Source organism: Dermochelys coriacea, chromosome 2, assembly GCF_009764565.3.
Source record: "Dermochelys coriacea isolate rDerCor1 chromosome 2, rDerCor1.pri.v4, whole genome shotgun sequence".
Lineage (NCBI taxonomy): Eukaryota > Metazoa > Chordata > Testudines > Dermochelyidae > Dermochelys > Dermochelys coriacea.
In genome coordinates, this window is record NC_050069.1 from 215131409 (window position 1) to 215153955 (window position 22547).

Genomic DNA, 22547 nt, shown 5'->3' on the forward strand with positions numbered 1-22547 from the left:
GGGTGAGACCTCCTGCAGCAGGGACCATAATCACTTTATATGCATTTGAGAGAGTTAGTGACACTAATTGTCACATACACACACTCAGAGAGGTGAGGTTGATGAGGTCAAAAATAAAGACACACCAAACTACACAATGTTCTTTTTAAAAATAAACCTCTTGATTTTTGGGCCACCTCTCATTATGCTCTGGGTCTGACTCAGGATTTTTTTTGGCAGTTCTGGATCTGAGTGTTACACTAATGAGTTCAGCTGGGTGTCACAAGAGGGTTTACAGCTAAATGTCTGGTTTCAGAGTAGCAGCCGTGTTAGTCTGTATTCGCAAAAAGAAAAGGAGTACTTGTGGCACCTTAGAGACTAACAAATTTATTAGAGCATCCGATGAAGTGAGCTGTAGCTCACGAAAGCTTATGCTCTAATAAATTTGTTAGTCTCTAAGGTGCCACAAGTACTCCTTTTCTTTTAGCTAAATGTCTGTACTCCTGCAGAATAATAGAAATTATAAGGACTGGCTTTAGATCAGCTTGCCCATCACCCTGCTAGTTAAGCATTGTTTCCTTTCCCTGATGGGTATTAATTAGTGTGTCTATCGAGAACTCTAAATCTGTAAATGTTACACAGCAGACAATAAATTACCTTGTGTATTGCAACTGCGGAATCTTAATAAAGGAACGCAAGTGCTCAGATGAAGCATCCCACAAACTTTCCACTGTGATTGTGAATTGCCAATCTGAGTAAGATGAGCTGTTGAGAGAAATAATTGGTAATCTTTTAGGTTTTCACTAAATAATTATCCAATTTTTTTTTGTCTTGGAAAGGTCAGAGAATTGGTCAATTTGTCTCCACTATTAGTGTTTCTAGGAGTTTAACAAGCTCTATAGAAAATGATGAGATTATTATTTTTTGTCTCTACACATGACCTTTTTAGACTTGTTTCAACTATCAAACTTTTAATTGCCGATTGAGAATTCTCCCACCACCTTGTCAGCCAAAATGATCAAGGCATATAGACTTGTCATAAAAATAATGTTGTGACTAACCAGTTTATAAACTTGCTTTCTTACACATGAAGTTTAAACAAGGTTATGCTACCTAGATTTTTTTTTATAGTGTGCATTGTTCTGAATCTTGTGATTTTTTTTTTAGAGAAGGAAATGTGGAAAAAAATGCTTTTGAGAGCTGTAATTCCAGGATAAATAGAAGAAAAATATACAGCACATAAAGATGGCAAGCTGCAAAAATGTGTCTGTTGTAATTATGTTTGATAGTTTAATGAGATAGGAAATAAACACTGAATTGGAACAGTTTGTGAAAACAAATAAGGAGAGTATCAAATTTGAGCTGTTTCATCTTCAAATCTGTAACTAGTTACTCTGAAATATTTTCAATACACTGAAAGGTTTTAGTATTGGACTGTTACCTCTTAATAACAGAAATATATAGATATTTAAAATAACAGATTCATAGAAAAAAATCACCTATTGCCAACAAATTATTTTTACCTGTGTTGTTTTTTTGCCTTTTACTCAGCATGAACAACGGAATCCAGTGATGTGTCAGTCTCACTTGTTCATGGGCACTTTCACTTCAGATTGTTGGTGCTGTAGTGTTTGGTTTAAACCTTCATTTGTGCTCCTTCAGTACTGGAGATACATGGGGACCAGACCAGGAAGATTAAAAACAAATCAGTTCATTGAACCCAAACTGAATTTACAGGTGAACTATATTGTTGTGGCAGACTTTTTTTTAAACCAATAAATAGCTGTATACACTGAACCAAGTACTTAAACTAATACAACATACAGATTTCTTTATGTTATTTATATCTTTATGTAAATATGTACAGTAAGTGGGAAGAATCCTCATTTTTGGATATGGTATATTTATCTTTACTGTCTGTATTTTTTCTTTATAGACTATTACTGAAATCTGTCTTGTACTGAGTGTCTTTTTTTTGTATCCGCATAAATGAAAAAGAGCTAGTTGTAACACATTTTTTCCTCACTAGTTTGAGATGAATCACTCTTTTTCTCTGCTTTTATATAGCAGTTAACATTTTGATCAAATTATAAAGCTTTATTTGGTTTCCAGTACTTAAATTCTCAACCCTATAGATTGCACATTAAACTGTATTGAAATTGAAATTTATATTCACAGTTCAGAGTATTTTAGTAACTTTATCGCCTCACCAACTGGTTACAGATAAAAATACTATTCCTAACAATGACGATTTTTCTCAGTTGCAGGGGGAGTTCACGATCAGCTCCATGGTGAAAAGCAATGGTTAGTTATGTTGAGATAGTCAGGCTCAATGTATGTGACATATCATCTAAACATCCTTTTGCTAATAAACCCATCAATCTCTAAAATCTGAGCATAGCTAGGGAGAGAATATTATAGATGATACCCTGTTTAATCCATAACTGGTAAATTTTTACCACTCTAGTCATTTTAAAATTGAGTTTTCGTGAATGTGAGTCTTAATGCAAATTTTTAGGGAAATTTTTCTGTTTCCTTCTGGATGCAGTTGAATTTCTGCACCGATTTTACTGTAGCATGCCTATGCAATCTTGATTTGTTTCAGGCAGCATTCGTAATAATTCTCCATTAATTTCATTGTACCAAACACTAAATGTATTAAATAGGTTTTAAAAGTTTATACTATTTTAAACAACAAGAGGTTGTACCATTAAACCTCTTTTTCTGATACATATTTCTGAGTTTTTATCATGAAGGTTTCTGTTGTCACGGTTCCTGTGTTTAACTGCAGAGCTTATGAAATGCTTCAACCATTTAAATGGACAGGGACAAATCCCCCATCAAACAACAGTAATGGCAGTGTGGCTGTTACTGCAGCCGTAAGTCTATGGTGGCTCTTGAAACTCCTGCATAGAGGACAGGGGCCATCAGATTTACACTGTAGCAGTTCCACCTGGCTTTTGTCAACTCTTACCTCTGGAAACTGAAGGAGAGCATTAGGTTGTCCTCAGGAGACTCCCTTACAAGCTCTGGCATACAGGACACTCCTTGGGGGGCGGGAAGGGTATGGTGGGAGCCGGGCTGCAGCTTGTAGCACTTTGGAGATTCTGAGGAGTGCTGCTGTCCGTAAGCAGGGAGGGATGCGCTGCCGTAATTTAGACAGCCTTGCTATATTATTAGGTATAAAATATGTATTGTTACATTTGTAACAAAAATGTAATTTAAAATTACTTCCATGTTCAGAAACTTCTGTATAGTTTTTATAGAAGAAAAGGATATTGGTTAGGATATTTTCAGTTACATTTCAATATGAACACTTTAAGGAATACTTTAAGGTATTTCCTACCAGATGCTTAGATTAAAAAAAAAATGGAAATACTTCGTTATCATTCATAGAATTTCCAATGTTCACAGTCTGAACTAATTATACTGATTTTAAAACATTCTTATGAACTGATATTTGTTTTGGCCACTTTTATCCATACTTTTAAATAATGTTTACTATATATTATTCCGTGCAATGTAATTTCCCACCAGTTCAGAAAAGTCATTCTTTCTAGAATTAAGAGGCACAGACTCATTACTTTGCAATGTGCTAAGTAAATATACTTGATTTATAACTGTGACTGTGTTTTGATCTTTGAATTTCCACCAAGCAGAATATCTTTTTTTTTGTAAAAGAATAAAAGTAAATTGTTTACATTGGAATTTGATTCAACCTGTGTGGTACTGGCAACAGCATGCATATTCATTTTTTGGCAGAGCTTTTGCCTTTGACTTTGTTACTTATTCAATGTTTCCATGCATATGCATGTGCCAGCACAGTATCTCTTACTCAACCATCCCTCCCCCCCCCAAAAAAAAACAAAACAAAAAACACCTGTTCCATACTTCTCCTACCCATACCCAACAACCCTCCAGGTTCACTCCCAAGCTCCGTCCCTCTCCCTCAGCTGTTCTGTTACCCTTGACTTCCCCAAGCCTTTGCACTGCTTCTGAGGGATGCAGGAGATATGTTTCTGTATTGTAGTTTCAATGAATTACTGAATGAATAGGGTCTACTCTGCATCTCTACAGAAGATTATCTACACTATCTTACCCTTGGCTTTGTTCCCCAACCTGGCTGCGTGCTCTGCCCACTAGAGCTGACTCCTGCTCTGACTTCCCTACTTCCCAGTCCATAATAGCAGGATTCTTTTTGGAGTTTGTCACTATCAGTCCTCAGTTGGCTGAATGGTCATTATTCACTGCACCACTGCATCTATTTTTAAAATAGAGTCAGCACTGCTTTTTTTTTTTTTTTTTTTTTTTTTTTTTTTAAAGATTTTTAGAACCAACCATAATAAGATCTCGGCATGATGAATGGGACAATTATTGTTTTATCAGGGATAGATGGGACACTGAAAATGATTTTGACCTGTAGTACTTCCTCAGTGAGATTAAAATACAAAGTTCAAGTAAATATATACATTTTCAAATAAATATTGGAAATTATGAATGTGTGTTGTGGTGCTCAAAGTTCAGCAAACTGAATTTACCAATAGTCAGTGTGAAGATTCTATTGACCTGAAAATATTAATAGAAGTAGTTTCTAATGAAAAGCTTAGTGTAAATAACTTCAGAATGACTGAAGTGGTGCAAATTATACTCCAGCTACTTTCTGGTGGTGAATTTATTGAACACATCTCTGTGGTAGGTAAATGTGTCATACTATGAATGTTAAGAGGGCTGTATTAGAAATCAGGAACAAAAATAGTTCAGGAAAATGCATCTTCCCCCAAACTTTTATTTATTGTTATATAGGCTTGCAAATACGGTATAAGAAAGAGATTAATATCTCAAGAATTAGTTTCACATGTACATTTTCAGGAGACCGAAGGAAGAGATTAGAGGATGACGATGTTTGGGGCCCAGTCTGGTAAATCCATATTCTCATAAGTGGTCCCAGTGGAGTCAGTGAAGTAAATAAAATGATTCACAGGAGTGAAGGTTTGTAGAATCATGCCCTGGGTTGCTCCAAGGATCTCATAGTTTTGGGGGTTTTTTTGGCTTGTTTATATTTATTAAAGGCACTTGAGCCAAGGTCAGTAGTGCTGGTTCATGGACAGAGTAATAGTTAAGGGCAAAGTATTTGTTTATCTCCTTTGTAGACTGGAGGACGAGTGCTAGTAATAATAATAGGGCTCAGTTTTTCCTAGATGTGATAGCTGATGGATTCCTTCATCAAGTAATTGCTGAACCGACTAGAGGGGATGCCATTTTAGATTTAGTTTTGGTGAGTAGTGAGGACCTCATAGAAGAAATGGTTGTAGGGGATAATCTTGGTTCAAGTGATCATGAGCTAATTCAGTTCAAACTGAACGGAAGGATTAACAAAAATAAATCTGCAACTAGGGTTTTTGATTTCAAAAATAAAGGAAATTAGTTAGGGAAGTGTATTGGACTGAAGAAATTATGGATCTAAAGGCAGAGGAGGCCTGGGATAACTTTAAATCAAAGCTGCAGAAGCTATCGGAAGCCTGTATCCCAAGAAAAGGGAAAAAATTCATAGGCAGGAATTGTAGACCAGGATGGATCATCTATCTTATTGAGGTCAAAATGTGTAGGGATAAAGTGAGACAGGCTAAAAGTCAAGTAGAGTTGGACCTTACAAAGGGAATTAAAACCAATAGTAAAAGGTTCTATAGCCATATAAATAAGAAGAAAACAAAGAAAGAAGAAGTGGGACCGCCAAACACTGAGGATGGAGTGGAGGTCAAGGATAATCTAGGCAAGGCCCAATATCTAAACAAATACTTTGCCTCAGTCTTTAATAAGGCTAAAGAGGATCTTAGGGATAATGGTAGCATGACAAATGAGAATGAGGATATAGAGGTAGATATTACCATATCTGAGGTAGAAGCAAAACTCAAACAGCTTAATGGGACTAAATTGGGGGGCCCAGATAATCTTCATCCAAGAATATTAAAGGAATTGGCACCCGAAATTGCAAGCCCATTAGCAAGAATTTTTAATTGATCTGTAAACTCAGGGGTTGTACCATATGATTGGAGAATTGCTGTCATAAATATAAAGGGAAGAGTAAATGCCTTTAAAATTCCTCCTGGCCAGAGGAAAAACCCTTTCTCCTGTAAAGGGTTAAGAAGCTAGGATAACCTCGCTGGCACCTGACCACAATGAGCAATGAGGAGACAAGATACTTTCAAAGCTGGAGAGGGAAGAAACAAAGGGTCTGTATCTGTCTGTGTGATGCTCTTGCCGGGGATAGAACAGGAATGGAGTCTTAGAATTTAGTAAATAATCTAGCTAGATATGCATTAGATTCTCTTTGTTTAAATGGCTGAGAAAATAAGCTGTGCTGAATAGAATGGATATTCCTGTCTTTGTGCCTTTTTTTAACTTAAGGTTTTGCCTAGAGGGATTCTCTAAGTTTTGAATCTAATCACCCTGTAAGGTATTTACCATCCTGATTTTACAGAGGTGATTCTTTTTACTTCTATTAAAATTCTTCTTTTAAGAAATTGAATGCTTTTTCATTGTTCTTAAGATTCAAGGGTTTGGGTCTGTGGTCACCTATGCAAATTGGTGAGGATTTTGGGGGGAAAGACCCAGGTAGGGGGTGCAAGGTTTTGGTGAGGATTTTGGGGGGAAAGACGTTTCCAAATGAGGTCTTTCCTAATAAAATAATACCAGTTAGACGTTTGGTGGTGGCAGCGAAAGTCCAAGGGCAAAAGATAAAATAGTTTGTACCTTGGGGAAGTTTTAACCTAAGCTGGTAAAAGTAAGCTTAGGAGGTTTCCATGCAGGTCCCCACATCTGTACCCTAGAGTTCAGAATGGGGAAGGAACCTTGACATGGTGGCAGAGCGGTGGGATCAACTTGAAATCATTTTGAGATTTTTTTTGAACCAGAAGCACAGATTTTAAAAGGAAATATTTTTTTTTCCTTTGGGCTGCTGGAAAGCAGGTTAAACTGAAAGCCGTTAGAGGTTTCTTTTCTCTGCTTTGGGGCCAGAGCAGAGACAAAAGGGCATTGTCTTTTGTGAACTGGAGTTTTCTCTACCTAAAGGCAGGGTAGTTAACCTCCTGCAGGGAAATTCACAGGTCTTCACAGACCTGAAGTTTTTTTTTTTTTTTTTTTTAACCTAAGAGCAACTAGAAGGGTTTTCTGTCTATTTGCCTGGAGATAAAGGTGTTAGGTTTTTTTTTGTTTTTTTTTTTAAGGATTTCTCTATAGGCTGACAATCACTATCAGAGAATATAGGTATCATATTACAGCACAGCAAAATTTTACAAGCCAAGGTTTTTTTTTTGTTTTCTTTCTAACTCTAGGGTGTGAAGTTAGTTAAAAACAGAGAGGTTAGGATGACAGACTCCACGGTTCAACAAAAGCTGGAATTAGCCAGATTTGAGGCTGAGGAAAAACAAAAGGAACATGAAAGACAGGTAGAACTCAGATGGATGGAGATGGAGGAGAAGGAAAAAGAGAGGAAGCATGCACGGGAGATGGAGAAGGCAAAGGCTCAACAGACTATACCAACAAACCCAAGCAATCCTTCTCCAGGTACCACATCCCATCCCAGAAAGTTCCCCACCTACAAGGCAGGCAATGATACCAAGGTCTTCTTAGAAAACTTCGAAAGGGTCTGCCTTGGGTACAGCATCTCTACAGACCAATACATGGTAGAGCTGAGGCCACAGCTCAGTGGACCCTTAGCTGAGGTGGTGGCTGAAATGCCTAAGGAACACATGAACCAGTATGAACTGTTTAAAACCAAGGCGAGAGTCAGAATGGGGCTAAGACCCGAGCATTCCCGTCGGCGGTTCAGAACCCTAAGGTGGAAACCAGACGTGTCATTTACCTGACATGCCTACCACATTGTGAAACATTGGGATGCCTAGATATCAGGAGTAAGTGTTAAATCTCCAGAAGATTTGCCCTTCCTAATGCAAATGGAGCAGTTCCTAGAGGGTGTTCCTGAGGAAATAGAAAGATGCATCCTAGATGGGAAGCCCAAAACTGTAATCGAGGCGGGGGAGATTGGAGCCAAATGGGTGGAGGTGGTAGAAAAGAAAAAAACTGGTCACAGTTGGAGCGGATACCAGAAGGGACAACCTCAGACCACCCCCTACTACCGAGGGCTGCCCAAGGCCCAATCTACAACCCAAGGAACCCTCCACACACCTTATCGTCCCTCCACACTGTCCTCCAGCAACCCACCTTGCCCCAGTGACCCGTCAGCTGGACAATGTTTTAAATGCAACAAGACTGGGCATGTAAAGGTCAACTGCCCCAAGAACCCCAACAGATTATAGTTCATTGCACTGGAATCACACCAGAGGTCCTGAGGCCCAGATACCTCCCAGATATCCTTGGAGCGGAGGGAATCTGTGAGTGTGGGCGGGAAGAAGGTCACCGCGAGGAGGGACACCGGAGCAAAAGTGTCAGCTATCCATGCTTCCTTAGTGGACCCCAATTTAATCAACCCAGAGATCCAAGTGATAATTCAACCTTTCATGTCCAACTCTTTCAATTTGCCTACAGCCAAGTTGCCTGTCCAGTACAAGGGCTGGTCAGGAACGTGGACTTTTGCAGTGTATGATGATTATCCCATCCCCATGCTGTTGGGGGAAGACTTGGCCAATCGTGTGAAGTCAGCCAAGAGCATGGGAATGGTCACCTGCAGCCAGGCTAAACCAGCCATCACGCCTAGTTCTATTCTGGAAACTTCTACCAGGACCCGGTCAGAGGTGATGGACCCAGACCCCAGGCCAATGTCTGCAACAGCAGTAGTGGATCCAGTCCCTGAGACCCAGACAGAGCCAGTCCCAGAACTGGAACCGGCAGAACAACTATCACCAGACCCATTGCCAGCACTGAACCCAGTACTTGCAACCCCAACACCAGAGGGCCGCACCGAACCTGAACCGGCAGCAGCCGATAACCCTACACAAGAGGCTCAGCTGGAGCCTGAACCCCAACATAGTGCACCAGCGGAGAGTGGTTCACAGTCAACGGAAACAGCCCCATCCCCTACATTGCTTCCAGAGGGACCAAGCATAGGTCCACAATCCAATGAGGAAATCATGTCTCCAGCATCAAGGGAACAGTTCCAGATGAAACAGGAAGTAGATGAAAGCCTCCAGAGAGCTTGGATGGCGGCACGGAGCATCCCACCACCTCTCAGCTCTTCTAATCGATCCAGGTTTGTTGTAGAAAGAGGACTTTTATACAAGGAAACTCTTTCTGGTGGACACCAGGAAGATTGGCATTCTCAGAGACAGTTGGTAGTTCCAACTAAGTACTGGGTCAAGCTCTTGAACTTAGCCCAGGATCATCCTAGTGGCCATGCTGGGGTGAACAGGACCAAAGACCAGTTGGGGAGGTCATTCCACTGGGAGGGAATGGGCAAGGATGTTTCTACCTATGTTCGGTCTTGTGAGGTATGCCAAAAAGTGGGAAAACCCCAAGACCAGGTCAAAGCCCCTCTCCAGCCACTCCCCATCATTGAAGTTCCATTTTATCGAGTAGCTGTGGATATTCTGGGTCCTTTTCCAAAAAAGACACCCAGAAGAAAGCAGTACATACTGACTTTCATGGATTTTGCCACCAGATGGCCGGAAGCAGTAGCGCAAAGCAAAACCAGGGCTAAAAGTGTGTGACGGGCACTAGCAGACATTTTTGCCAGGGTAGGTTGGCCCTCCGACATCCTCACAGATGCAGGAACTAAATTCCTGGCAGGACCTATGGAAAGCCTTTGGGAAGCTCATGGGGTAAATCATTTGGTTGCCACTCCTTACCACCATCAAACAAATGGCATGGTGGAGAAGTTTAATGGAACTTTGGGGGCCATGATACGTAAATTCGTAAATAAGAACTCCAATGATTGGGACCTAGTCCTGCAGCAGTTGCTTTTTGCCTACAGAGCTGTACCACATCCCAGTTTATGGTTTTTGCCATTTGAACTTGTATATGGCCGTGAGGTTATGGGGCCATTACAGTTGGTGAAGCAGCAATGGGAGGGATTTACACCTTCTCCAGGAACTAACATTCTGGACTTTGTAACCAACCTACAAAACACCCTCCGAACCTCTCTAGCCCTTGCTGAAGAAAACCTAAAAGATGCTCAAAAAGAGCAAAAAGCCTGGTATGATAAACATGCCAGAGAGCGTTCCTTCAAAGTTGGAGACCAGGTCATGGTCTTAAAGGCTCTCCAGGCCCATAAAATGGAAGCGTTGTGGGAAGGGCCATTCACGGTCCAGGAGCGCCTGGGAGCTGTTAATTATCTCATAGCATTCCCCACCTCCAACCGAAAGCCTAAGGTATACCATATTAATTCTCTAAAGCCCTTTTATTCCAGAGAATTAAAGATTTGTCAGTTTACAGCCCAGGGAGGAGATGACGCTGAGTGGCCTGAAGGTGTCTATTATGAAGGGAAAAGTGCTGGTGGCGTGAAAGAGGTGAACCTCTCCATGACCCTTGGGCGTATGCAGCAACAGCAGATCCAGGAGCTGTGCGCTAGCTACGCACTGACATTCTCAGCCACCCCAGGACTGACTGAACGGGCATACCACTCCATTGACACTGGTAATGCTCACCTAATTAAAGTCCAACCTTACCAGGTGTCTCCTGAAGCTAAAACTGTTATAGAATGGGAGATCCAGGATATGTTACAGATGGGTGTAATCCGCCCCTTTGGCGGTGCATGGGCATCTCCAGTGGTTCTAGTTCCCAAACCAGATGGGGAGATACGTTTTTGCATGGACTACCATAAGATAAATGCTGTAACTTGCCCAGACAATTATCCAGTGCCACGCAGAGATGAACTATTAGAGAAACTGGGATGGGTCGAGTTCATCTCTACCTTGGACTTAACCAAGGGGTACTGGCAGGTACCGCTAGATGAATCCGCTAAGGAAAGGTCAGCCTTCACCACACATGTCAGGCTGTATGAATTCATTGTACTCCCTTTCAAGCTGCGGAATGCACCCGCCACCTTCCAAAGACTTGTAGGTGGTCTCCTAGCAGGATTAGGAGAATATGCAGTCGCCTACCTTGACGATGTGGCCATATTTTCGGATTCCTGGGCAGAACACCTGGAACATCTACAAAAAGTCTTTGAGCACATAAGGGAGGCAGGACTAACTGTTAAGGCTAAGAAGTGTCAAATAGGCCTAAACAGAGTGACTTACCTTGGACACCAGGTGGGTCAAGGAACTATCAACTCCCTACAGGCCAAAGTGGATGCTATCCAAAAGTGGCCTGTCCCATGGTCAAAGAAACAGGTTCAATCCTTCTTAGGCGTGGCCGGTTATTACAGGTGATTTGTACCGCAGTACAGCCAAATCGCCGCCACACTGACAGACCTAATCAAAAAGAAACAGCCAAATGCTGTTCAGTGGACCGAAGAGTGTCAGAAGGCCTTTAACCAGCTTAAAGCGACACTCATGTCTGACCCTGTACTAAGGGCCCCAGACTTTGACAAACCGTTCCTAGTAACCAGTGATGCGTCCAAGTATGGTGTGAGAGCAGTTTTAATGCAGGAAGGACCGGATCAAGAATTCCACCCTGTAGTGTTTCTCACCAAGAAGCTGTCTGAGAGGGAAAGCAACTGGTCAGTTGCTGAAAAAGAATGTTGCGCCATTGTCTATGCTCTGGAAAAGCTACGCCCATGTTTTGGGACGGCATTTCCACCTGCAAACAGACCGTGCTGCGCTTCAGTGACGACATACCGCCACGGGAAATAACAAAAAACTTATTCGGTGGAGTTTAGCTCTCCAAGATTTTGATTTCAACATCCAGCACATCTCAGGAGCGTCTAACAAAGTGGCTGATGCATTCTTCCATGAAAGTTTCCCAGAATCAACTGGTTAAAATCGTCCTTGAGATGTGGAAAATATTGTTAGTCTTTATATACTTGGTAGTATATGTAGAGGTGCATGTGTCTTATTAACTCTGTTTTTTCATAGAGCTCCAGGAAGAAATCCCAGCCAGCGTTTCACCCTATCTATGATTTGGGGGCATGTCGTATATATAAAGGGAAGGGTAAACACCTTTAAAATCCCTCCTGGCCAGGGGAAAAGCCCTTTCACCTGTAAAGGGTTAAGAAGCTAGGATAACCTTACTGGCACCTGACCACAATGACCAATGAGGAGACAAGATACTTTCAAAGTATCTTGGAAGAGTATTGGAAGAGGAAGAAACAAAGGGTCTGTGGCTGTCTGTGTGATGCTCTTGCCGGGGACAGAACAGGAATGGAGTCTTAGAACTTAGTAAATAATCTAGCTAGATATGCGTTAGATTCTCTTCGTTTAAATGGCTGAGAAAATAAGCTGTGCTGAATGGAATGGATATTCCTGTCTTTGTGCCTTTTTTTAACTTAAGGTTTTGCCTAGAGGGATTCTCTAAGTTTTGAATCTAATCACCCTGGAAGGTATTTACAATCCTGATTTTACAGAAGTGATTCTTTTTACTTTTTTTTCTGTTAAAATTCTTCTTTTAAGAAACTGAATGTTTTTTTCATTATTCTTAAGATCCAAGTGTTTGGGTCTGTGGTCACCTATGAAAATTGGTGAGGATTTTTATCAAACCTTCCCCAGGAAAAGGGGGTTAAGATTTGGGAGGATTTTGGAGGGCAAAGACATTTCCAAACGAGCTCTTTCCTAATAAAATAATACCGGTTAGACGTGTGGTGCTGGCAGCGAAAGTCCAAGGGCAAAAGATAAAATAGTTTGTACCTTGGGGAAGTTTTAACCTAAGCTGGTAAAAGTAAGCTTAGGAGATTTTCATGCAGGTCCCCACATCTGTACCCTAGAGTTCAGAGTGGGAAAGGAACCTTGACAATTGCTAACATAGTTCCTATTTTTAAGTAAGGTAAAAAAAAGTGATCCGGGTAACTACAGGCTTGTTAGTTTGACATCTGTAGTATGCAAGGTCTTGGAAAAAATTTTGAAGGAGAAAGTAGTTAAGGACATTGAAGTCAATGGTAAATGGGACAAAATATAACATGGTTTTACAAAAGGTAGATCGTGCCAAACCAACCTGATCTCCTTCTTTGAGAAAGTAACAGATTTTTTAGACAAAGGAAACGCAGTGGATCTAATTTACCTAGATTTCAGTAGGGCATTTGATACCGTGCCACATGGGGAATTATTAGTTTAATTGGAAAAGATGGGGATCAATATGAAAATTGGAAGGTGGATAAGGAATTGGTTAAAGGGGAGACTGCAACGGGTCCTTCTGAAAAGTGAACTGTCAGGCTGGAGGGAGGTTACCAGTGGAATTACTCAAGGATCAGTTTTGGGACCAAACTTATTTAATCTTTTTATTACTGACCTCGGCACAAAAAGTGGGAGTGTGCTAATAAAGTTTGCGGATGATACAAAGATGGGAGGTATTGCCAATTTAGAGAAGGACCGGGATATCATACAGGAGGATCTGGATGACCTTGTAAACTGGAGTAATAGTAATAGGATGAAATTTAATAGTGAGGAGTGTAAGGTTATGCATTTAGGGATTAATAACAAGAATTTTAGTTATAAGCTGGGGACGCATCAATTAGATGTAATGGAGGAGGAGAAGGACCTTGGAGTATTGGTTGATCATAGGATGACTCTGAACCGCCAATGTGATATGGCCGTGAAAAAAAAGCTAATGCGGTCTTGGGATGCATCAGGAGAGGTATTTCCAGTAGAGATAAGGAGGTTTTAGTACCGTTATACAAGACACTGGTGAGACCTCACCTGGAATACTGTGTGCAGTTCTGGTCTCCCATGTTTAAGAAGGATGAATTCAAACTGGAACAGGTACAGAGAAGCGCTACTAGGATGATCCGAGGAACGGAAAACTTGTCTTATGAAAGGAGGCTCAAGGACCTTGGCTTGTTTAGCCTAACTAAAAGAAGGTTGAGGGGAGATATGATTGCTCTCTATAAATATATCAGAGGGATAAATACCGGAGAGAGAGAGGAATTAGTTAAGCTCAGTACCAATGTGGACACAAGAACAAATGGATATAAACTGGTCATTGGGAAGTTTAGACTTGAAATTAGATGAAGGAGGAGTGAAGAGGAGTGAAGTTTCGGAATAGCCTTCCAAGGGAAGCAGTGGGGGCAAAAGATCTATCTGGCTTTAAGATTAAACTCGATAAGTGTATGGAGAAGATGGTATGATGGGATAACATGATTTTGATAATTAATTGATCTTTAAATATTCATGGTAAATAGGCATAATGGCCTGTGATGGGATGTTAGATGGGGTGGGATCTGAGCTATCCAGGAAAGAATTTTCTGTAGTATCTGGCTGGTGAATCTTGCCCATATGCTCAGGGTTTAGCTGATCACCATATTTGGGGTCAGGAAGGAATTTTCCTCCAGGACAGATTGGAAGAGGCCCTGGAGGTTTTTTACCTTCCTCTGTAGCATGGGGCACGGGTCACTTGCTGGAGGATTCTCTGCTCCTTGAAGTCTTTAAACCACGATTTGAGGACTTCAATAGCTCAGACGTAGGTGAGAGGTTTTTCGCAGGAGTGGGTGGGTGAGATTCTGTGGCCTGCGTTTTGCAATAGGTCGGACTAGATGATCATAATGGTCCCTTCTGACCTTAGTATCTATGAATCTATGTTGAGGTATGGTACTGCATTCTTGTGTCAAATCAAAATAGAAAACGTTCCAGAGGTTGCCAACATTATAGTACTATTTTCCAAACTGAATTAGCAAAGAATGTAACTTAAGACTGTTCCTCACCGCTATGTAGAACAAAAACTTTCTGTATGCATTTTAAAAAAGCTTCCATTTCTATAAATTAAATATTAATTTGTACAAGTTAATGGTCCTTTTTAAATTGTTGACAAGATACTGATGACAACTAATATTTGTTCTTGTTAATGAAAAGAGTGAATATACAAGTCTTCCTGTTTGTAGAGCTATTGTGCTGCATAATCTTAAGGGGAGACAGCAATATGAATACATGGGTCACAGTACAAATATAATAAGTAATGAGATTTTAGTATGTCTTACATAAACAGAGAATGATGCTTGAAAAGGACAGACGGAAATTCCTCATTTCCTATGTTTGCATTGCTACAATACCTACACTAGTCTGGATTAGTTTGCTAAAGTGAAATGCTAATAAAAGATCCTTTATGCCAAAAAGAAGAAGAACTGTAAAGAGTAGAAATAAATTCACAATGAAGAGAGGTGAAGTGTGCGGTCCCCCAAGGATTTGTACTGGAATCTTTGCTGTTCAACACATTCAAAAATGATCTAGAAAAGGGGGTAAACTGTGAGGTGAAAAAGTGTTGAGACAATACTAAATTACTCAAAATAGTCAAGTCCAAAGCTGACTGAAGAGTTGCAAAGAGATCTCACAAAACTGGGTGAGTGGGCAACAAAATGGTGGATGAAATTAAATGTTGATAAATGCAAAATAATGCACATTGGAAAACATAATACCAACTGTATATACAAAATGATAGGGTCTAAATGAACTGTTACCACTCAAGACAGATCTTGGAGTCTTTGTGGATAGTTCTCTGAAAACATCTGCTCAATGTGAAGCAGCAGTCAAAAAATCTAACAATGTTAGGAACCGTTAGGAAAGAAATAGATAATAAGACAGAAAACATCATAATACAACTATATATAGCCATGGTATGCCCACACCTTGAATATTGCCATGCAGTTCTGGTTGCCCCATCTCAAAAAAGATGTATTAGAATTGGAAAACATATGAGAAGGGCAACAAAAATGATTAGGGGTATGCAACAGCAGGTTCCATATGTGGAGAGATTAAAAAGACTGGGATTGCTCAGTTTAGAAAAGACACAACTAATAAGGGGTATGATAGAGGTCTATATAATCATGAATGGTTTGAGAAGATGAATAGAGAAGTGTTATTTACCCCTTCACATAATACAGGAACCAGGGTCACCCAATTAATTTAATAGGGAGCAGGTTTAAAACAAACAGAAGGAATTATTTCTTCACACATACACCATCAACCTGTGGAACTTGTTTCCAGGGGATGTTGTGAAGGCCAAAAATACAAATGGGTTAAAAAACTAATTAGACAAGTTCCTAGAGGAGAGGTCCATCAGTGTCTATTAGCCAAAATGATCAGGGACACAACCCCATGTTCCAGGTGTCCTTAAACCTCTGAGTGCCAGAAGCTGGGACTGCATGGCAGAGGATGGATCACTCAATAATTGTCCTGTTCTGTTATTCCCTTTGTGACTGGTTGGTCACAGAAACACCCTTAGGAATGCCACCTGATGTGCTGAGACTACCTCTGAGCCCATTTTCCCTGGTAGCTTGGGACTTCAGAACCGTGCCTTCTTGAGCCAGACATGCTAGCCTGCTGCAAACACAGACCCAGGTCTGACACACGTCCCCCAAAAGCTGCAGACTTAACTGAAAACAGCTTAAGAAGTGCTCCTGTCTCTAGCACCCAGATATCCAGTTCACAATGGGATCCAAACCCCAATAAATCAGTTTTTACTCTGTATAAAGCTTATACAGGGTAAACTCATAAATTGACCGTCCTCTTTAACACTGATAGAGAGATATGCACAGCTGTTTGCGCCCCGAGGTATTAGTCATTATCTCTGGGTTTAGTAATAAGCAAAAAGTTATTAAGTATAAAAAGTAGGATTTAAGTGGTTCCAAGTAATAACAGACAGAACAAAGTAAGTTACCAAGCAAAATAAAACAAAAACATGCAAGTCTAAGCCTAGTACAGTAGGAAACTGAATACAGATACTATCTCACCCTCAGAGATGTTCCAATAAGCTTCTTTCACAGACTAGACTCCTTTCTAGTCTGGGCCCAATCCTTTCCCTTGGTACAGTCCTTGTTCCAGCTCAGTTGGTAGCTGGGGATTTCACATGACTGCAGGCCCTTTGTTCTGTTCCACCCCATTATATAGCTTTGGCACAAGTCAGGAACCTTTTGTCTCTCTGGGTCCCCACCCATCCTTCTAATGGAAAAGCACCAGGTTTAAGATAGATTCCAGTACCAGTGACATGGTCACATGTCCTGTGAGACCCCAAGCCTTCATTCTTCCCAGCCTGACTCAGAGAAAGGCTTGCAAGTAAACAGAGCCATCTACAGTCAATTGTCCTGGTTAATGGGAACCATCAAGATTCCAAACCACCATTAATGAACCACACTTTGCATAATTACAATAGGACCTCAGAGTTATATTTCATATTTCTAGTTTCAGATACAAGAACGATACATTCATACAAATAGGATGAACACACTCAGTAGATTATAAACTTTGTAATGATACTTTACAAGAGACTCTTTGCATGAAGCTTATTCCAGTTACATTATATTCACACTCATTAGCATATTTTCATAAATTAATATGGAGTGCAACGTCACACCTTCTAAAACGTGGCGCTCGCCACTGTCGGAAGACAGGATACTGTGCTAGATGGACTGTTGGTCAAACCCAGTATGGCCATTCTTTATGTTCTTATGAGATTATCTTTTGTGAAATTTAAAAAGGAGTGATTTTTTCCTTTTTGTCTTCTTTTATACAAATAGTTATACAATCTTTTCTGGAGAATAAATGAATGTTCCTTAAAACAAAACGTAAAAGTGTTTCTGAACCATATTTTCATAGAAAAGGATTTATTGTAGTAACTGACATGGTGAAGTGTAAGAATACCTAAAATATTTTAAATTGTTTTTTACTATCTACTGACAAAGGATATAAGTAAAGTCTATGCACACATTGTGTGCTGCTAAATTGCCTTGACTTCTTGAAACTTGAATTTTTAGTAGTAAATAATGTATGAAACTTATGGATAATGATAGGTTTATTTATAATGAAGTACCAAAAATCATGAAACATTTATAGAACATAAACTGCAGGAGACATATTAGCGATTCAGGTTAAATTTTTGAAAAGCACCTAAGTCCCATTTTCAGAAGCAACTTAGGAGCCTAAGGCCTGCTTTACATGTAAAATTTAGATCAACCTAACTATATTGCTCATGGGTGTGGAAAGATCACATCCCCGAGAGAGATGGTTACACTGATCTAAGCCCCAGTGTAGACAATGATAGATTGATGGAAGAATTCTTCCATCGACCTAGCTCCCACCTCTCAAGGGGGTGGATTTACTACAGTGGTGGAAAAACCCTTTCTGTTGCAGTAGCAAGTGTCTGTAGTGCTTGTAGTGAAGACATACCTAAGTCTTGCTGCAGGTCAATGGGATTTATGCTCTTAAGGGCCTGTCACATTTGAAAATGGGACAGAGACTCCTTTGAAAATGTTACTCATTGTGTTAAACTGTGTATTGTAAAGTTATATTAGCTTCCACATATTTACTATCAATGAAAAAGTTTTGAGGACTACTATTATTTGATGTGTAATACCTTCTCATCCAATGCAGTGGCACCTCTTGGAGCAGAAGAGAGTGATGGAGGTAGCAATAGTTCCTCTTCTTGTCCTGCAAGGGAGATCAGTGGCTCCTATTTCACTGATCCTTGGTCTACACTACAGACTTAGGTCGGTATAACTGCATCACTTAGGGATGTGGAAAATCTCACCTAATACAGAGTGTAGAGTGTATTGCCTTACATCAGTGGGAGACACTCTCCTGTTGGTGGAGGTAGCGTCTTCACTAAGCCCCACAGCGGCGCTATAAGTATAGACAAGCCCTCAATGATCATACTTTAGAGGGGAACAGAAGAGTCTGAAAACTGGATCCCATTTGTCCAGAACCTTTCATTACCCAGTTTCTGTATGGTGAGGAGGAAACAACTGACCTTTCACATTAGGCACCCCCATCTTCCCCACAGCTTTTGGTACATGTATTGATTTGCGTGAGAGACAAGAGGATAGGGCATAGTACTCAAGAGGAAGCTTCATCCTCATTTTGGTTAAGAGAGATGAAGGTTTTGGTTTTAAGAAGACTTACATTCATGAGTTTGAACCTTGAGCTTTTGGATGTTGCTATTTGTCAGTATTCTCCACTGCTTTCTTCCAGAAATAGTCTGTGATCTGATTATCCTTCCACTTAAGCTGGTCTTTCAGTTGCCAAAATTCACCCCCTTCCCTTTTGGTACCTGTTTAGGGAAAAGGGTGAGAGGTTCTGGTTTCATGATCTAATGCATGGGTTTGCAACCTGGAGGTTGCAACCAACCTGTTTTCCCCATATTGCTATAGGGGAAGGAGGTCCCAGCTAGATGGGAAGGTGGATTCTGATCTGAGTAAAGAGGTTCTGATATTGGAAAAAAAAATGAGAACCCTGTCTTAGGGAGTAGGGAAGATTTCCAGCAGCTAGCTTGCCTTAGGTGTGGTGGTCCTCAATTTTTTCATATCGAAACCCCTTTATTCAGATCAGAACCCCCGTCTCATCTAGTTGAGACCTCCTTCCCCTTTAGCAATATGAGAGAAGCAGGTTGGTTGCAACCTCTAGATTGAGAACTTGTGCCTGACCCATCTCCTGACTGCCAGTAACCTTCCTGCAAGCCTTGGATATATTCCTCTATCAGAGTTGTTTCTGGCTCTCAGAATGCTAATTCTTCAGAGTCAGTATGCTTCAAGAGAAATAAAATTATTCAGATTCTGGTTCAGTACATAAAATTGAAATTTGACCCATCTTAATATACAGAGCAGAGACTTGGCCAGGAAAGGAAATAAATATGCTCTCCACCACAGAAACGAAGATGTTGAGATGGTCAAATGGTTGAACACTCTGTGATAGGAAACAAAAAGAGGCTGTATAGGATGTAATGCGGGTGCTCCAATTGAAGACAAGTTGAGGGAGAGCCATATCATTAGGATGTCTCTTGGAACGATTGTGGATGGAAGATGAACAAGGGAGAGACAAAAGACTCAGTACCTCAAGAAGGCTGATTTGCATACCTCTCTGAATGATCATGAGTTTTGGATAAAGATTATAAATATTGGCCATCCTGAATAGGGAAGTGGCAAATAAGATGATAAATAATAAGATTCTGTTGCAGCATTTTACTTGTATAATAACTTACACGTACTAAAGCAGTGCAGAGGTTTGTAATTTAATTGCTCTGATAGATTAATTACCATCGTGTGCAAGTTAGAAACAAATAAACCTTTTAATTTTACTGAAAATAACTTCAATTTTAATGAAGATAACTATAACTCTGATGAACACATTTAAGTAATTACAGCCAGTGCAACTGATGATATGAAGGTGTTTGTCTACTATTGAACTAAATATAAATGCTCAGTTGCTTTACATTTGAAATATTTTAGGGACTTAAGTGGTTTAAAAGTGATATTGTTTGAAAGACTGAACCAATTTAAGAGCCTCTAAACATCAAACATCCAGTGGAGGAAGGACTCTAAAATATCTCCTAAAAAATTAATTGCTTCAATGCCTTCTGTGCCAAGCCTGGGCCTCGCAAAAGCATTTTTGCTGTTTGCCCTGACATGCCTTGAAATACAGTCCATTTCAAGAGGAATGTACAGTCCTTCTTCATAAGGGCACTCCAAATGGTAATTTAAAAATAAAATTCCCATTTCTCCATTGGGAGACTTAATATGAATGTTATGATTAATTAAAGATTTGTTGCTATTTCAACTACTTCTGCTCCCCTCATGCCTATCCCAATGAAATAATATTCAAGTGTTTGTTTTGATGGAATAACATTTAAATTAAATATGTTACATGGAATTAATGTGAAACTCTTGTTCTGAATCTCCTTGTTTCCTGATTCTGTAAGAAGAATCTGATTTCTGATTGGTGCAGAAGGTTCCAAAATGTATTGATTGTGCTTTTGTATTGTTGGAGTTTCTAGAGCTTAGTAAACATGTTTGCTATGTCAGACCCTTACTTATTGAAACTCATGACAAAAATAATTTAAATCACATTGTTACTTTGTGATCAAATATCAAATCTTTGTGTAAATGCTGTACTTAAACATTTCTTGACATCAGAATTTGATGCTTGAATCAACGGTAACTGATATTGTTATATCCTGGGAAAAGGAGACAAGTGTTATAGTTTAATTGATGATACCTTCTGCAGTAGCTAGAAAACAATATTTTATGTGCAGATGTTACATCTTAACTTGCATGTATCTCTAGTGAAATCTTAGATGATGTAAAGCTTATATTTGTTTAACCCAGTGATGGAAAAGAGCGCATTCCAATAACTAGAAATTAATCAGCCACCATTAATTCATTTTTAGATATCTTTAAAAAAAGAGACCTGATGACCTTGGTGCATTTCTTCCTCAGCAATGTGGGTGAGTGGAGAGGGGTGAGGCATTCTGGAGGACCAGTAGCATCTGTTCTTAAGAAATAATCGCACCACGGACACCACCTTATTGTTAGACTATTAAATAGATTCTGTCTTGTTAGAGCCTGTCTATTTGTAGAATAGTCAGATTTTGATATTTCTGTGATGGACACACCTCCTTCCTTGTACACTGAATCACAGAAGTCAGAGATGGAAAAACCTTAATAAGTCATCCATTCCATCTCCTTCCCAACAAAGGACACACAAACTTGCAAAAAATATTTATGATGCCTGCGAGTGAGTCTCCCATTTGCTGTACAGTCCTCTGCCCCAGCCATACACAGGATACTAGTTCACATTGTTAGGAATGTTCTTCATGCCGTTCCCAGAATACTAATTCATTCCTCCAGATGTTCATTGGATCTGTGCACCATTCTGTGATCAGTGCATTCTGCAGGTATAGTGAGAAATAAAAAACAAAATAGAGGGAGTTCTACTGGAGCAGACCTGGAAGTAGCTTGAATAACTCTCTCACATCACAGGCAGAGATAGGGTCAGGTGTGGATTCAGAACAGCATTGTACCTAAGGAAAAAGTACTAGAGCACTGCTCCAACCCCATAATCACCCTTTTCAAAGAAGTTATACCAGTGTTCAAAACTTGACCTAGGTACTAGAAGACAGGAGGAGAAAATGCACTTGAGGAAGTTAGCAAAAGTACTTATTTAACATAGCATATACTTACCATCCAGTACTTTGACTGGTGTTAATCAGCCTAGGATAGTACAAATCTATGATGACTCTCCAAACATGCTCATTTTATTATGATTATCATCATCATTATTACTACAGGCATTTATAGTACAGGTGAAGGTCTAACCCTGCTCTGAACAGAAACTACACATTGTATTTAGTCCAGACTTATGCCTTTCCTGAGATTTGTCTAGTATCTCAAATAATGATAAGGATAAATGTGTACACCTTAATTTTTCCCTTTAAACTTAGTTTTTCCTAGTAGTTTCCTGAAAAGACCATTCTTTCTTAGATCAAAGAGCAACTATTTCTCTTATAGAGGGGTGGACTTAAACCCCACCTGCCACAGTGAGACAGCAGGAATCAACCAGTGGTTCCAGCACCTGCCAATGAGGTGTGTAAACAGAAGAACACTGTGAATCCATTATAGGTTCCCATAATTATAGTATCTGGATACCTCTTATGCAGGTTACATGGAGATACTGGCAATTTTGATAACAGAGTAAACACAGTGCTGTGAACAACTTTTAGCTAGGCCAACTTGGAGTCTAATAATTTGAGATGATCTGAGAAAAAAA

The 22547-nt window shown here is 40.0% G+C and overlaps 1 protein-coding gene across 7 annotated transcripts in view; it reads left to right on the forward strand.

Annotated features, from left to right (window-relative positions):
- CRPPA (CDP-L-ribitol pyrophosphorylase A) overlaps positions 1-22547 on the forward strand; it is a 170585-nt gene that overhangs the window by 102389 nt on the left and 45649 nt on the right. For 2 of the 7 annotated variants that reach the window (XM_043509225.1, XM_038392956.2), the window contains one exon: positions 1531-3596. The exons of 3 other annotated variants lie outside the window; for them this stretch is intronic. In XM_043509225.1, the coding sequence (XP_043365160.1) occupies positions 1531-1758 (228 nt within the window). In that variant the 3' untranslated portion in view covers positions 1759-3596. Of the gene's footprint in view, positions 1-1530; positions 3597-18380; positions 18497-22547 lie in introns of those variants that run through there. 2 more of the 7 variants (XM_043509226.1, XM_043509224.1) reach the window with 1 other exon arrangement.